At 50.7% G+C, this 18,004-nt stretch overlaps 1 protein-coding gene across 2 annotated transcripts in view; it reads right to left on the bottom strand.

The window, feature by feature from the left end:
• LOC115102282 (plexin-A1-like) overlaps positions 1–18,004 on the bottom strand; it is a 305,508-nt gene that overhangs the window by 34,262 nt on the left and 253,242 nt on the right. For both annotated transcript variants that reach the window (XM_029622073.2, XM_029622072.2), the window contains exons 13-16: positions 14,308–14,459; positions 13,723–13,843; positions 13,466–13,602; positions 2,741–2,908 (exon numbers count right to left, since the gene is read on the bottom strand). In XM_029622073.2, coding sequence (XP_029477933.2) covers positions 2,741–2,908; positions 13,466–13,602; positions 13,723–13,843; positions 14,308–14,459 — 578 coding nt within the window. The remainder of the gene's footprint in view (positions 1–2,740; positions 2,909–13,465; positions 13,603–13,722; positions 13,844–14,307; positions 14,460–18,004) is intronic.

Below are 18,004 nucleotides of genomic sequence, written 5' to 3' on the forward strand. Positions count from 1 at the left end.
CATTTTAAAAAGTCTAATAAACCAATTGAATATACAACTTCACAATAAATTCATTACTTATTTTAGGCAGGTCTAAAGAAACATGATATGAAGAAAATGTATTTCAGAAGAACAGAATATAAGTTGGTCTACTGTATGTTATGTGGCTATGCTCCATGTCATAGGCTGTAGGCTTGTTCCTTTAGTAGACAAGATCGGCTGTCAGTCCCAAACCATTATTTTATATTAGGTTCTTTTGATTTTATAGTCGATTTTATAGTAGTAATATATAGTAATATAATTGAGAATATTTTTCCCATTCTGGAGCTAGTCTGCAGATGAATTTATTTTTGCCCGACCTACAGACAGTGATGTCAGTCCTCTAATACAGGACTAGTAAAGGCTCAGTGCACTACTTTCGTTAAAAAAATTATAACAATAATACAAATATTTATATATATATATATATATATATATATATATATATATATTTACTTACAGTACCAGTCAAAAGTTTGGACACACTTACTAATTCAAGGCCTTTTTTTATTTGTACATTGTATAATAATAATGAAGACATCAAAACTATGAAATAACACAAATGGAATCATGTAGTAACCAAAAAAAAAGTTAAATAAATGAAGTAGTCACCCTTTGCATTGATGACAGCTTTGCACCCTCTTGGCACTCACTCAACTAGCTTCATGAGGTAGTCACCTGGAATGCATTTCAATTAATAGGTGTGCCTTGTTAAAATTCTATTTGTGGAATCTCTTTCCTTCTTAATGCGTTTAAGGTAGGGGTGGTATACAGAAGATAGCCTAATTTGGTAAAAGAGTCCATATTATGGCAAGAACAGCTCAAATAAGCAAAGAGAAATGACAGTTCATCATAGCTTTACTTTAAGACATGAAGGTCAGTCAATCTGTAAAATTTCAATAACTTTGAATGGCTGCATAGAAACCACTATTAAAGAACACCAATAAGACTTGCTTGGGCCAAGAAAACACAAGCAATAGACATTAGACCGGTGGAAATCTGGGTGAGTGAAGTAAAAGTGAAGAGTGAAGTAAAAGCAGCCAACAAGTGCTCAGCATATGTGAGAACTCCTTCAAGACGGTTGGAAAAGCATTCCAGGTGAACCTGGTTGAGAGAGCGTGCAAAGCTGTCGTCAAGGCAAAGGGTGGCTACTATGAAGAATTTCAAATATAAAATATATTTTGATTTGTTTAACACTTTTTTGGTTACTACATGATTCCATGTGTGTTATTTCATAGTTCATAGTGATGTCTTATTCTTCAATGTAGAAAAGAGTTAAAAAAAATAGTAAAAAATAACGAAACCCCCTGAGTAGGTGTGTCCAAACTTTTGACTGGTACTGTATATATATATATATCACCAGGTGATATTTTTCCCAAACTCCGTATGCCATGGGCTCTCCAACCCTATTCCTAAGCCGTAGTCAGAACTTTATCGAAATTACTACTAGGTCGCTAGGCGGGAAAAGAAGTTTGGGCATTGATACCGGCAATACCTTTCAGATATAAGGAAATTCTGAAAAAAGATGGTGGAAAAACGTCTTAGTATGAAAAAGATTACTGCTTTTCCTCTCCTTCTCTTTCATTATCTCTTAATTACTCCTTCTCTTCTACTTTGTTCCTCGTATTCTCTCCCTTTTCTCTATATGATAAAGCAATTTAGCAGCCACTTATTCAATCAGTAAGCTATTTAAAAGTATTTTTCTACAGCAGAAAACCGAGAAAGTTGCAAATACGATAATAAGCAAATCTAATTTACCAATCTCAGTGTACAACTCCCTATTCAAAACATCGCAATGCAGTGAATATGCAATGCAGTTAACATAGACGTGAAAGTAGAAGTTAATGCACAGATGAACAAATATGTTGTTCACACATCTCCAAGCCCCTGGTGTATTCTATGCTGGAGTGTGTGAATAAGGCATTTCGGCCTACAGTATAGCGATCACATCGATGAGCTGAGAGAATTGTGGCTCTGAGAGATCCAGGAATCTCAGTCATTTTGTCGCTTGTTTTTCATTTGTTTATGCATGTGTTCCCGTCTGTTTCTCTGTGCCAGACGGAGCCCAGATCTGTGGTGAATCACTGGAGACTCTTGAGGAACAGTCAGTCAGTCAGCTCATCCACCCATCCAGGCTCTGTAGCTGGGCAGGCCACCCCTGGGTGGCTCAGTGGAGCAGAGCAGAACCCCCCCTGACCCCCCCACACACAAACAGACTTCAACACACATGTAGATCCTAACAAATACACACAGAATTTTAGACACAGAGCACAGAGGCATGGGGGCCCTGGGGCTGCGGTTGGGCCACAGCTGCTCCTTAGCCAATCCCACAGAGCAATGACTATACCCCATTTCAATCCAACAGCCTATTAGATCAACCTATTGTAGATGAAGCAGAAAGTGGTGTCAACAGAGACACAGGGGAGAGAGAGAGAGAGAGAGAGCGAGAGAGAGAGAGAGAGAGAGAGAGAGAGAGAGAGAGAGAGAGAGAGCGAGAGAGAGAGAGGGAGAGAGAGGTGAGGGCTATCACATCTTGTAACAGTGTCTCAAAGGGTTAACCAGGAAGCAGAGCATTCTGGGTCAAAGTGAACTTTCCACAAGGTTCTGTGTTTTCCTCTCCAACTCTTTTAAAGAGGTGCCACTGTAGCTCCAGTACTGCACAGCTGACCGGCACCAGAGAACCAGGTGATAGCAATGAAAAATACCCAGATCCTCTCCTTACCTAGCGATGCTCCAGTCGGGTTCAATCCTCAGGACGGTGGGGTCATCGGTGTAGTTATATTTGACCTCCGGGTTCCTCAGCTCTGCAGAGTCGATGTCCACCATGACTGGTGTGCTGCCAGGGGTCAGCCCCGCTGGGGTCACACACACTATCTCCCGGGCATTCCTCCTGCAGAGAGAAGGGGAGAAACATGGTTCAAGGTTGACAACGGTTACAAAGAGAGTTTCCTCAGTATGACAGAAACCAATGGTCTAGGTTTCAGCACCTGTCTCTAAAGAAATGGTCATACCTTATGTCAATGTGTACATGAACGAGCGCTTCATTGTTAAAAGCCGTGTCTACCAATGTTTGGTGTGTCTAGTCAATTATTACACAGTAACTACGATATCTAATCTGTAGCACTGTTGGATGATGCTTGAATTTCTGGGAAAGTGCCGCAGTCTTTCTAGGAAGAGAGGAGAGGAGTGATTCTGGTGTGATTCCCAGGTCCTGATTGGAGACGTGCCTACAATGTCTCCTCTGATTCCCCTCGCCCCGTTTCCATGGGAACCTGCTTCACAACGCACGCTCCACAAACCCTCCCAAGATTGCATATATTTTGACAAGGTGTTAGTGACAAACAACAAAACGAGAATGAGACAGACACAAAGAGGACGAGAGAGAGAAGGAGACAGACACAAAGAGGACGAGAGAGAGAAGGAGACAGACACAAAGAGGACGAGAGAGAGAAGGACACAGACACAAAGAGGACTAGAGAGAGAGGAGACAGATACAAAGAGGACGAGAGAGAGAAGGAGACAGACACAAAGAGGATGAGAGAGAGAAGGAGACAGACACAAAGAGGAAGAGAGAGAGAGAGAAGGAGACAGACACAAAGAGGGCGAGAGAGAGAAGGAGACAGACACAAAGAGGATGTGAGAGAGAAGGAGATGGACACAAAGAGGATGAGAGAGAGAGGAGACAGACACAAAGAGGACGAGAGAGAGAAGGAGACAGACACAAAGAGGACGAGAGAGAGAAGGAGACAGACACAAAGAGGTTGAGAGAGAGAAGGAGACAGACACAAAGAGGATGAGAGAGAGAAGGAGACAGACACAAAGAGGATGAGAGAGAGAAGGAGACAGACACAAAGAGGACGAGAGAGAGAGAAGGAGACAGACAAAGAGGACGAGAGAGAAAAGGAGACAGACACAAAGAGGACGAGAGAGAGAAAGAGACAGACACAAAGAAGACGAGAGAGAGAGAAGCAGACAGACACAAAGAGGACGAGAGAGAGAAGGAGACAGACACAAAGAGGACGAGAGAGAGAAGGAGACAGACACAAAGAGGACGAGAGAGATAGGGAGACAGACAAAGAGGACGAGAGAGAGAAGGAGACAGACACAAAGAGGACGAGAGAGAGAGAAGGAGACAGACACAAAGAGGATGAGAGAGAGAAGGAGACAGACACAAAGAGGACGAGAGAGAGAGAAGGAGGCAGACACAAAGAGGATGAAAGAGAGAGAAGGAGACAGACACAAAGAGGACAAGAGAGGAGACAGACAAAGAGGACGAGAGAGAGAAGGAGACAGACACAAAGAGGACGAGAGAGGAGACAGACACAAAGAGGATAAGAGAGAGAGAAGGAGACAGACACAAGGAGGACGAGAGAGAGAGAGAAGGAGAGAGAGAGAAGGAGAGAGAGAGGAGACAGTCACAAAGAGGACGAGAGAGAGGAGAGAGAAAAGGAGAGAGAGAGAAGGAGACAGACACAAAGAGGACAAGAGAGAATGAGAGAGAGGAGAGAGAGAGAAGGAGAGAGAGAAGGAGAGAGAGAGGAGAGAGAGAGAGAGAAGGAGAGAGAGAGAAGGAGAGAGAGAGAAGGAGAGAGAGAAGGTAGCACTGCAGAAAAAAAGATAATCTGCTGGATTATCTTTGAAAGGAAATAAATAGAAATAGATGTGTTTCTATCCAGGATAACAGTGGAAACAACTTGGCTGAGGACAGAGACCTACTGTAGCACTGTGACATATATGAACATCAGAAAGATGACATGCACAGACACAGTATGACATAGAAAAACAACACAGACAGCACGGACACAAGCACACCTTAACCACACACTGCATCTCAAACACTTCCAGTCAATGGAGGGAGGGTGAATCAGCGGGAGATGGGGGTATTTCATTGATAAAGTCCTGGCTCTGGTCCAGGTAGAAGTGTCTGCATTAGTCAGAGGATGGCAGAGCTTTCTCCCCTCCCTCCCCCTGTATCTCTCCTACCTCCCCCTGCATCTCTCCTCACTCCCCCTGTATCTCCCCTCCCCTCACTCCCCCTGTAACTCTCCTCACTCCCCCTGTATCTCTCCTCACTCCCCCTGTATCTCCCCTCTCCTCACTCCCCTGTATCTCTCCTCACTCCCCCTGTATCTCTCCTCACTCCCCATGTATCTCTCCTCGCCTCCCTCCCCTGTATCTCTCCTCACTCCCCTGTATCTCTCCTCACTCCCCCTGTATCTCTCCTCCCTCCCCTGTATCTCCCCTCTCCACACTCCCCCTGTATCTCTCCTCACTCCCCTGTATCTCTCCTCCCCTCACTCCCCCTGTATCTCTCCTCCCCTCACTCCCCTGTATCTCTCCTCCCCTCACTCCCCTGTATCTCTCCTCCCCTCACTCCCCCTGTATCTCTCCTCCCTCCCCTGTATCTCTCCTCTCCTCACTCCCCCTGTATCTCCCCTCACTCCCCTGTATCTCTCCTCTCCTCCCTCCCCCCGTATCTCCCCTCCCTCCCCCTGTATCTCTCCTCACTACCCCTGTATCTCCCCTCTCCTCACTCCCCTGTATCTCTCCTCACTCCCCCTGTATCTCCCCTCCCCCACTCCCCCTGTATCTCTCCTCACTCCCCTGTATCTCCCCTCCCCCACTCCCCCTGTATCTCTCCTCACTCCCCCTGTATCTCTCTTCACTCCCCCTGTATCTCTCCTCACTCCCCCTGTATCTCTCCTCACTCCCCCTGTATCTCTCCTCACTCCCCCTGTATCTCTCCTCACTCCCCCTGTATCTCTCCTCACTGCCCCTGTATCTCTCCTCACTCCCCCTGTATCTCTCCTCACTCCCCCTGTATCTCTCCTCACTCCCCCTGTATCTCTCCTCACTCCCCCTGTATCTCTCCTCCCTCCCCTGCATCTCTCCTCACTCCCCCTATATCTCCCTCCCCTCACTCCCCTGTATCTCTCCTCACTCCCCCTGTATCTCCCCTCTCCTCACTCCCCCTGTATCTCCCCTCCCCTCACTCCCCTGTATCTCTCCTCACTCCCCCTGTATCTCCCCTCACTCCCCCTGTATCTCCCCTCTCCTCACTCCCCCTGTATCTCCCCTCCCCTCACCCCCTGTATCTCTCCTCACTCCCCCTGTATCTCTCCTCCATCCCCTGTATCTCCCCTCTCCTCACTCCCCCTGTATCTCTCCTCACTCCCCCTGTATCTCTCCTCACTCCCCCTGTATCTCCCCTCACTCCCTCTGTCAGGAACCTGGCACTCACTCCCCCTGTATCGTCAGGAACCTGGCACTCACTCCCCCTGTATCTCCCTCACTCCCCCTGTATCTATCCTCACTCCCTCTGTATCTCTCCCCACTCCCCTGTATCTCCCCTCTCCTCACTCCCCCTGTATCTCTCCTCACTCCCCTGTATCTCCCCTCACTCCCCCTGTATCTCCCCTCACTCCCCCTGTATCTCTCCCCACTCCCCCTGTATCTCCCCTCTCCTCACTCCCCCTGTATCTCTCCTCACTCACCCTGTATCTCCCCTCACTTCCCCTGTATCTCCCCTCACTCCCCCTGTATCTCTCCTCACTCCCCTGTATCTCTCCTCACTCCCCCTGTATCTCTCCTCACTGCCCCTGTATCTCTCCTCACTCCCCCTGTATCTCTCCTCACTCCCCCTGTATCTCTCCTCACTCCCCCTGTATCTCTCCTCACTCCCCCTGTATCTCTCCTCCCTCCCCCTGCATCTCTCCTCACTCCCCCTATATCTCCCCTCCCCTCACTCCCCTGTATCTCTCCTCACTCCCCCTGTATCTCCCCTCTCCTCACTCCCCCTGTATCTCCCCTCCCCCTCACTCCCCCTGTATCTCTCCCCTCACTCCCCCTGTATCTCCCCTCACTCCCCTGTATCTCCCCTCTCCTCACTCCCCCTGTATCTCCCCTCCCCTCACCCCCTGTATCTCTCCTCACTCCCCTGTATCTCTCCTCCCTCCCCCTGTATCTCCCCTCTCCTCACTCCCCTGTATCTCTCTCCTCACTCCCCCTGTATCTCTCCTCACTCCCCCTGTATCTCCCCTCCCCCCTCTGTATCTCTCCTCACTCCCCCTGTATCTCCCTCCCCCACTCCCCTGTATCTCCTCACTCCCCCTGTATCTCTCCTTCACTCCCCCTGTATCTCTCTCCTCCCCTGTATCTCTCCCCCTGTATCTCTCCTCACTCCCCTGTATCTCTCCTCACTCCCCCTGTATCTCTCCTCACTCCCCTGTATCTCTCCTCACTCCCCCTGTATCTCTCCTCACTCCCCCTATCTCTCCTCACTCCCCTGTATCTCTCCTCACTCCCCTGTATCTCTCCTCACTCCCCCTGTATCTCTCCCTCACTCCCCCTGTATCTCTCCTCACTCCCCTGTATCTCTCCCTCACTCCCCTGTATCTCTCCTCACTCCCCCTGTATCTCCCTCTCCTCACTCCCCCTGTATCTCCCTCCCTCACTCCCCCTGTATCTCTCCTCACTCCCCCTGTATCTCCCCTCACTCCCTCTGTCAGGAACCTGGCACTCACTCCCCCTGTATCTCCCCTCACTCCCCCTGTATCTATCCTCACTCCCCCTGTATCTCTCCCCACTCCCCCTGTATCTCCCTCTCCTCACTCCCCCTGTATCTCTCCTCACTCCCCCTGTATCTCTCCTCACTCCCCCTGTATCTCCCCTCACTCCCCCTGTCAGGAATCTCCCCTCACTCCCCCTGTATCTCAGGAACCTGGCACTCCTCCCCCTGTATCTCCCCCTCACTCCCCTGTATCTCTCCTCACTCCCCCTGTATCTCTCCTCACTCCCCTGTATCTCCCCTGGCACTCACTCCCCCTGTATCTCCCCTCACTCCCCCTGTATCTCCCCTCACTCCCCCTGTATCTCCCTCACTCCCCCTGTATCTCTCCTCACTCCCCCTGTATCTCTCTCCTCACTCCCCCTGTATCTCTCCTCACTCACCCTGTATCTCCCCTCCTCACTCCCCCCTGTATCTCTCCTCCCTCCCCCTGTATCTCTCCTCACTCCCCTGTATCTCCCCTCCTCCTCACTCCCCCCCCCTGTATCTCTCCTCACTCCCCCTGTATCTCTCCTCCCTCCCCCTGTATCTCTCCTCACTCCCCTGTATCTCTCCTCACCCCTGTATCTCTCCTCACTCCCCCTGTATCTCTCTCTCCTCACTCCCCCTGTATCCCCCTCCCTCCCCTCACTCCCCCTGTATCTCTCCTCACTCCCCCTGTATCTCTCTCCTCCCTCCCCTGTATCTCCCCTCTCCTCACTCCCCCTGTATCTCTCCTCCCACTCCCCCTGTATCTCTCCTCACTCCCCCTGTATCTCCCCTCACTCCCCTGTATCTCCCCCTCCCTCACCCCCCTGTATCTCTCCTCACTCCCCTGTATCTCTCCTCACTCCCCTGTATCTCCCCCTCACTCCCCCTGTATCTCTCCTCACTCCCCCTGTATCTCCCCTCACTCCCCCTGTATCTCTCCTCACTCCCCTGTATCCTGGCCCCCACTCCCCCTGTATCTCCCCTCACTCCCCTATATCTCTCCCTCACTCCCCCTGTATCTCCCTCCTCACTCCCCCTGTATCTCCCCTCTCCCTCCTCCCCTGTATCTCTCCCCCTCATCTCTCCCCCTGTATCTCTCTCCTCACTCCCCCTGTATCTCTCCCTCACTCCCCCTGTATCTCTCCCCTCACTCCCCCTGTATCTCCCTCACTCCCCTGTATCTCCTCACTCCCCTGTATCTCTCCTCACTCCCCCTGTATCTCTCCTCCTCCCCCTGTATCTCTCCTCACTCCCCTGTATCTCTCCCCTCACTCCCCCTGTATCTCTCCTCACTCCCCTGTATCTCTCCTCACTCCCCTCACTCAGGAACCTGCATCCCCTCTCCTCCCCTCCCCCTGTATCTATCCTCACTCCCTCTGTATCTCTCCCCACTCCCCTGTATCTCCCCTCCTCACTCCCCCTGTATCTCCCCTCACTCCCCCTGTATCTCCCCTCACTCCCCCTGTATCTCCCCTCACTCCCCTGTATCTCTCCTCCTCCCCCATCTCTCTCCCCCTCCCCCTTTATCTCTCCTCACTCCCCCTGTATCTCTCCTCACTCCCCCTCTGTCAGGAACCTGGCACTCCCCCCCTGTATCTCCCCTCACTCCCCTGTATCTCTCCTCACTCCCCCTGTATCTCTCCTCACTGCCCCTGTATCTCTCCTCACTCCCCTGTATCTCTCCTCTCCCCTGTATCTCTCCTCACTCCCCCTGTATCTCTCCCTCATCTCTCCCTCCCCCTGTATCTCTCTCCCTCCCCCTCATCTCTCTCCTCTCCCCCCTGTATCTCTCCTCCTCCCCCCCTCTCTCCTCACCCCCTGTATCTCTCCTCCCTCCCCCTGTATCTCTCCTCCTCACCCCCTGTATCTCTCCTCCCCTGTATCTCTCCTCACTCCCCCTGTATCTCTCTCCCTCCCCCTGTATCTCTCCTCACTCCCCTGTATCTCTCCTCCCTCCTCCCCTGTATCTCCCTCCTTCCCCTCTCCCTCCCTCCCCTGTATCTCCCATCTCCTCACTCCCCCGGTATCTCCCCTCCTCACTCCCCTGTATCTCTCCTCACTCCCCCTGTATCTCCCCTCACTCCCCGTATATCTCCCCTCACTCCCCCTGTATCTCTCCCTCACTCCCCCTGTATCTCTCCTCACTCCCCTGTATCTCTCCTCACTCCCCATGTATCTCTTCTCACTCCCCCTGTATCTCTCCTCACTCCCCCTGTATCTCTCCTCACTCCCCATGTATCTCTTCTCACTCCCCTGTATCTATCCTCAATCCCCCTGTATCTCCCCTCTCCTCAATCCCCCTGTATCTCCCCTCTCCTCAATCCCCTTGTATCTCTCCTCTCCTCAATCCCCCTGTATCTCTCCTCTACTCACTCCCCTGTATCTCTCCTCTCCCCACTCCCCCTATATCTCCCCTCTCCTCAATCCCCTGTATCTCTCCTCTCCTCACTCCCCCTGTATCTCCCCTCTCCTCACTCCCCCTGTATCTCTCCTCCCTCATTCCCCCTGTATCTCTCCTCACTCCCCCTGTATCTCTCCTCACTCCCCTGTATCTCTCCCCTCCCCTCACTCCCCTGTATCTCTCCTCCTTCCCCCTGTATCTCTCCTCCCTCCCCCTGTATCTCTCCTCTCCTCACTCCTCCTGTATCTCCCCTCACTCCCCCTGTATCTCTCCTCTCCTCCCTCCCCCGTATCTCCCCTCCCTCCCCTGTATCTCTCCTCCTCCCCCTGTATCTCTCTCCTCACTACCCCTGTATCTCCCATCTCCTCACTCCCCGGTATCTCTCCTCACTCCCCTGTATCTCTCCTCACTCCCCCTGTATCTCCCCTCACTCCCCCTATATCTCCCCTCACTCCCCCTGTATCTCCCCCTGTATCTCTCCTCACTCCCCCTGTATCTCTCCTCACTCCCCCTGTATCTCTCCTCACCCCCTGTATCTCTCCTCACTCCCCCTGTATCTCTCCTCCCCTCACTCCCCCTGTATCTCTCTTCACTCCCCCTGTATCTCTCCTCCCTCCCCCTGTATCTCTCCTCTCCTCACTCCCCTGTATCTCCCCTCACTCCCCCTGTATGTCTCCTCTCCTCCTCCCTCCCCCATATCTCCCCTCCCTCCCCCTGTATCTCTCCTCTCCCCCTGTATCTCTCTCCTCACTACCCCTGTATCTCCCATCTCCTCACTCCCCCGGTATCTCTCCTCACTCCCCTGTATCTCTCCTCACTCCCCTGTATCTCCCCTCACTCCCCCTATATCTCCCCTCACTCCCCCTGTATCTCTCCTCACTCCCCCTGTATCTCCCCCTCACCCCCTGTATCTCTCCTCACTCCCCTGTATCTCTCCTCACTCCCCCTGTATCTCTCCCTCCCCCTTGTATCTCCCCTCACTCCCTCTGTCAGGAACCTGGCACTCACTCCCCCTGTATCTCTCCTCACTCCCCCTGTATCTCCCCTCACTCCCCCTGTATCTCTCCTCACTCCCCCGTATCTCTCCTCACTCCCCCTGTATCTCTCCTCACTCCCCATGTATCTCTTCTCACTCCCCCTGTATCTCTCCTCACTCCCCTGTATCTCTCCTCACTCCCCATGTATCTCTTCTCACTCCCCCTGTATCTCTCCTCACTCCCCTGTATCTCTCCTCACTCCCCATGTATCTCTTCTCACTCCCCCTGTATCTATCCTCAATCCCCTGTATCTCCCCTCTCCTCAATCCCCCTGTATCTCCCCTCTCCTCAATCCCCTTGTATCTCTCCTCTCCTCAATCCCCCTGTATCTCTCCTCTCCTCACTCCCCCTGTATCTCTCTCCCCTCCCCACTCCCCTATATCTCCCCTCTCCTCAATCCCCTGTATCTCTCCTCTCCTCACTCCCCTGTATCTCCCCTCTCCTCACTCCCCTGTATCTCTCCTCCCCTCATTCCCCCTTTATCTCTCCTCACTCCCCCTGTATCTCTCCTCACTCCCCTTGTATCTCTCCTCACTCCCTCTGTCAGGAACCTGGCACTCACACTCCCTGTATCTCCCCTCACTCCCTCTGTCAGGAACCTGGCACTCACTCCCCCTGTATCTCTCCTCACTCCCCTGTATCTATCCTCACTCCCCCTGTATCTCCCCTCACTCCCCCTGTATCTCTCCTCACTCCCCTGTATCTCCCCTCACTCCCCTGTATCTCTCCTCACTCCCCCTGTATCTCTCCTCACTCCCCCTGTATCTCTCCTCACTGCCCCTGTATCTCTCCTCACTCCCCTGTATCTCCCCTCACTCCCCATGTATCTCTCCTCACTCCCCCTGTATCTCCCCTCACTCCCTCCCCATGTATCTCTCCTCACTCCCCCTGCATCTCTCCTCACTCCCCCTGTATCTCTCCTCACTCCCCTGTATCTCTCCTCACTCCCCATGTATCTCTCCTCACTTCCCCTGTATCTCTCCTCACTCCCCCTGAATCTCTCCTCACTCCCCCTGTATCTCTCCTCACTCCCCATGTATCTCTCCTCACTCCCCCTGTATCTCTCCTCACTCCCCCTGTATCTCTCCTCACTCCCCCTGTATCTCTCCTCACTCCCCCTGTATCTCTCCTCACTCCCCTGTATCTATCCTCACTCCCCCTGTATCTCCCCTCACTCCCCCTGTATATCTCCTCACTCCCCCTGTATCTCTCCTCACTCCCCTGTATCTCTCCTCACTCCCCATGTATCTCCCCTCACTCCCCCTGTATCTCTCCTCACTCCCCCTGTATCTCTCCTCACTCCCCCTGTATCTCCCCTCACTCCCGCTATATCTCCCCTCACTACCACTATATCTCCCCTCACTCCACCTGTATCTCTCCTCACTCCCCCTGTATCTCTCTTCACTCCCCCTGTATCTCTCCTCACTCCCCTGTATCTCTCCTTACTCCCCCTGTATCTCTCTTCACTCCCCCTGTATCTCTCCTCACTCCCCTGTATCTCTCCTCACTCCCCCTATATCTCTCCTCACTCCCCTGTATCTCTCTTCACTCCCCCTGTATCTCTCCTCACTCCCCCTGTATCTATCCTCACTCCCCCTGTATCTCTCCTCACTCCCCTGTATCTCTCCTCACTCCCCCTGTATCTCTCCTCACTCCCCTGTATCTCTCCTCACTCCCCCTGTATCTCTCCTCACTCCCCCTGTATCTCTCCTCACTCCCCTGTATCTCCCCTCACTCCCTATGTCAGGAACCTGGCACTCACACTCCCTGTATCTCCCCTCACTCCCCCTGTATCTCCCCTCACTCCCTCTGTATCTCTCCTCACTCCCCTATATCTCTCCTCACTCCCCCTGTATCTCTCTTCACTCCCCCTGTATCTCTCCTCACTCCCCCTGTATCTATCCTCACTCCCCCTGTATCTCTCCTCACTCCCCCTGTATCTCTCCTCACTCCCCCTGTATCTCTCCTCACTCCCCTGTATCTCCCCTCACTCCCTATGTCAGGAACCTGGCACTCACACTCCCTGTATCTCCCCTCACTCCCCCTGTATCTCCCCTCACTCCCTCTGTCAGGAACTTGGCACTCACACTTCCTGTATCTCCCCTCACCCCCTGTATCTCCCCTCTGTCAGGAACCTGGCACTCACTCCCCTGTATCTCTCCTCACTCCCCCTGTATCTCCCCTCACTCCCTCTGTCAGGAACCTGGCACTCACACTCCCTGTATCTCCCCTCACTCCCCCTGTATCTCCCCTCACTCCCTCTGTCAGGAACCTGGCACTCACACTCCCTGGCTGGGCTCTACCTCCCTCTCAGCTGCAATGCAGAGCAGACGATGGCTGTCTGACTCCCTCACTATTCCTTAGATAGACAGTAAATGTACAGCACTGTGCATGGTGGACCCACTGTGGTAATACTTGGTCCAGAGAGCTAAGTAGAGACAGGTGGACAGACAGACAGTGACAGACACTCACTTTTTGAAGTGGCAGGGGTGGCGTCCGATGTTGACAAACACAGAACTGCCGGCGTTGAGGTGGTTGCCCTCAATGGTGACCCTGGTGCCCCCAGAGAGAGGACCCTGAGCAGGCAGCACTCGAGTGAAGAAAGGTGTCTGGAGATGGAGGTAAACCATAACACATATGTTTATACATTTAGATTAGCAAAAAACAAAATCATCAATACTCAGTCTAATGTAAGGATCCATCTAGTGTGTCATCTGGCTACGACTTACCACAAAGGTGAATGCCCGGGGTGAGAGGGCCCTGTAGTCCGTCAGGCAGTCCCTCACACACACCTCCACGTTGGCCTCCTGCACCCGGTAGCCCGTGGCATCATTTAGCAAACACACGATTCTGTACGTGGAAGAGGCGAGGGTAGGGAAGGTTCAGCGAGAGAGAGATGGCGGGAGGGAGAGGGGAGTTAGGGATTCACATGAGCATTCACCCGTGAGGTCAGCTGTAACCGACTGTAAAAGTGTCTGATATTTGCGTAGTGAATCCTCCGAATTTTAAAGGAGCATTCGCCATCAACCCGACGTTTGGATATATTGTTTGATCTATATGAATAGAGTAGAGCAGGGAGGCGAATATCACAGGAGAGGAAGGAAGATACTCAAGATGGGGAGAGGAAACAATAGACACTGAGAGAAAGAGAGCCAAATGACAGGGGAAGAGAGATGGAGAGAAAGACAACGTCAACAAGAAGGAGGACAGGAGATATACACTGAGGAGAGGAGGATGAACACAGAGCACAGGTGTAGAGGGAGGGGCGATGGTAATATGAAAGTGGTGAGAGCCAGGCAGCTGAGCCTCCTCACCTCTCAGCGCTTATGTACTCCTCCTCAATGGGGATACAGGGCACCTTGCCCAGACGCACTCCTGTCAGGATGTCCCTGAACTGTAGGCCCAGGTTCTCCCCCGTGATGGTCAGCCTGGTGCCCCCCTGTCTCGGCCCCGTCTCCGGAAACAGCTGCAACACAGGGAGGGAGGGGAAGATCAATGACTGTCTGGTTAGAAGCCACTGAGAGACAAGGTGAGGCCAACCGCTGTATTGTCAGTGTAGGCAGCGCAGACCAAAGGGGACTGAGAGAGAAGAGAGAGAAGTCTGTGAATGGTCAGCAGGGGATGTGTAACAACAGTAAGGTTCTCTCCCTTTCTCTCTTGTTCACCCAAACACCATAATCCAGCCAGCCATGTTTTAATGAAGAAAAATCACCTCTCCGCTTTGAAAAACAGAAAAACCTTGTGCGGCGCACAGCGAAAGGCCTCTTGTCCACCTAACTGAAACATATTACGCCGGCTCCCTCGTCACTGCTTTGTAGCAACGTGCCACACAGCAGCGCCATAATGTGATTTATTTAGCCAAATTACTCCCCGTAACGAGGACAGGTGTGGCATGACAAAACAAACATGGTGACTGATGTGAGGCGGCAGCATCCGGGAGGCGGCCTCTAACAACCATCACAAGGTAATTATGGGTAATCTCACTGGCTGCCTGTTCCACCACATGGTTGGCTGGGCAGAGCATGTTGGGGAAACGGCACCCTGGCATGTCCCGAGGCATGGTGGCGTTTCATTGGCTGGCCATGCCTGGGTTCTGTAGTGGCCACAGGAGCAACCCCCGAGGCCAGGCACTCACAGCAGACTAACCTCACCCAGCTCCAGAGCTATCCCTCTACCACATGATGACATGGTAGTGGTAGCTAAAGGCCTGTGTGAAGCAGCGTGACACTGCTGTGGTTGGACTGGGAATCAGGGCGACATGGCCAACATGAGGCAGGCTATAAACGGGGTTGTTAATGTGTTCCAGGAGAAGCTGGTGAAGGATGGATGTCAGCAGGCAGTGGACTGTTTAGGGAAGGACAGCAGGGCCTATAGAAACAGTACAGCAGACAAACACGGTATGAACCTACCCTGACAATGGGGGGGTGAGGAGGTTGTTGTGAGGCTGAGGGGCGACTCTTGTAGCCACAATAACAACCAAAACAAAATGAATGGTGTAGCACCTTCAGTAGGTTGTGAGACACACACATTGTCTGAGACCATCCGAGGCCTCTGTGTTATATAGCCTTTCTAGAGTCTGACTGTCCTACTCCCAGGAACCCCTAGGACCTGGCACGAGGAAAACACTAGCCTCTGAACACTGAACTCTGCCAATGAGAGTTAAACCAGTGAAGTAGTGTGCTTTAATTGGTTTCAGAGGGGTTACTTCACATGACACCCCCCCCCCACACACACACACACACACACACACAGACACACTCCCTGACAGAATGAGAGGAGAGAGCGAGCGCAAAAGAGAGAAAGAGAGAGAGAAAGAGACAGAGACAGAAAGAGAGAGATAGAGAAAGAAAGAGAGAAACGGAGAAAGAGAGAAAGAGAGAGAGAGAAAGAGAAAGAAAGAGAGAGAGAGAAAGAAAGAGAGAAAGAGAGACAGAGATAGAAAGAGAGAGAAAGAGAGAGAAAGAGAGAGAGACAGAGAGACAGAGAGAGAGAAAGAGACCGAGATAGAAAGAGATAGAGTGAGATAAAGTAAGAGAGTCAGAAAGAGAGAGAAAGAAAGAGATAAAGAAAGAATGAGAGAAACGAAGAAAGAGAGAAAGAGAGAGAAAGAGAGAGAGAGAAAGAGAGAGAAACAAAGAAAGAGAAAGAGAGAGAGAAACGGAAAAAGAGAGAAACAGAGAGAAAGAGAGAGAGAGAGAGAAAGAGAGAGAGAGAAAAATATAGAGAAAGAGAGAGAAAGAGAGAAAGAGAGAGATAGAAAGAGATAGAGTGAGAGAAAGTAAGAGAGACAGAAAGAGAGAGAAAGAAAGAAAGAGCGAGAAAGAGAGAAACGGAGAAAGAGAGAAAAAGAGAGAGAAAGAGATACAGAGAGAGAGAAAGAGAGAGATAGAAAGAGAGAGAAAGAGAGAAACGGAGAAAGAGAGAACGTGAGAGAAAAAGAGACAGAGAGAGAGAAAGAGAGAGATAGAAAGAGAGAGGTAGAAAGAGATAGAGTGAGAGAAATGTAAGAGAGACAGAAAGAGAGAGAAAGAAAGAGAGAGAAAGAGAGAGAGAAACGGAGAAAGAGAGAGAGAAAGAGAGAGAGAAAGAAACAAAGAGAGAGAAAGAGAAAGAAAGAGAGAGAAAGAGAGAGAAAGAGAGACAGCGATAGAAAGAGAGAGAAACAGAGAAAGAGAAAGAAAGAGAGAGAAAGAGAGACAGCGATAGAAAGAGAGAGAAAGAGAGAGAGAAAGAGAGAGAAAGAAAGACAGAGAGAGAAAGAGATAGAGAGAACGAGAGAGAGAAAGAGAGAGAGAGAAAGAGAGAGAAAAAGAGAGAGAGAAAGAGACAGTTGAAGTCAGAAGTTTACATACACCTTAGCCAAATACATTTAAACTCAGTTTTCACAATTCCTGACATTTAATTAGGTCAGTTAGGATCACCACTTTATTTTAAGAATGTGAAATGCCAGAATAATAGTAGAGAGAATGATTTATTTCAGCTTTTATTTCTTTCATCACATTCCCAGTAGGTCAGAAGTTTACATACACTCAATTAGTATTTGGTAGCATTGCCTTTCAATTGTTGAACTTGGGTCAAAAGTTTTGGGTAGCCTTCAACAAGTTTCCCACAATAAGTTGGCTTGCAAGCCTCCCCCTTTTCCTCCAAACATAACGATGGTCATTATGGCCAAACAGTTCTATTTTTGTGTCATCAGACCAGAGGACATTTCTCCAAAGAGTACGATCTTTGTCCCCATGTGCAGTTGCAAACTGTAGTCTTGCTTTTTTTATGGCGGTTTTGGAGCAGTGGCTTCTTCCTTGCTGAGCAGCCTTTCAGGTTATGTTGATATAGGACTCGTTTTACTGTGGATATAGATACTTTTGTACCTGTTTTCTCCAGCATCTTCACAAGGTCCTTTGCTGTTGTTCTGGGATTGATTTGTACTTTTTGCACCAAAGTACGTTCATCTCTAGGAGACAGAACGCGTCTTCTTCCCGAGCGATATGACGGCTGCGTGGTCCCATGGTGTTTATACTTGCCTACTATTGTTTGTACAGATGAACGTGGTACCTTCAGGTGTTTGAAAATTGCTCCCAAGGATGAACCAGACTTGTGGAAGTCTACAATTTATTTTCTGAGGTCTTGGCTGATTTCTTTTGATTTTCTCATGATGTCAAGCAAAGAGGCACTGAGTTTGAAGGTAGGCCTTCAAATACATCCACAGGTACACCCCCAATTGACTCAAATGATGTCAAATAGCCTTTCAGAAGCTACTAAAGCCATTACATCATTTTCTGGAATTTTCCAAGCTGTTTAAAGGCACAGTCAACTTAGTGTATGTAAACTTCTGACCCACTGGAATTGTGATACAGTGAATTGTAACTGAAATATTCTGTCTGTAAACAATTGTTGGAAAAATTGCTTGTGTCATGCACAAAGTAGATGTCCTAACTGACTTGCCAAAACTATAGTTTGTTAACAAGAAATTTGTGGAGTGGTTGAAAAATTAGTTTGAATGACTCCAACCTA

The sequence above is a fragment of the Oncorhynchus nerka genome, linkage group LG20 (assembly GCF_034236695.1).
Source record: "Oncorhynchus nerka isolate Pitt River linkage group LG20, Oner_Uvic_2.0, whole genome shotgun sequence".
Taxonomy (NCBI): domain Eukaryota; kingdom Metazoa; phylum Chordata; class Actinopteri; order Salmoniformes; family Salmonidae; genus Oncorhynchus; species Oncorhynchus nerka.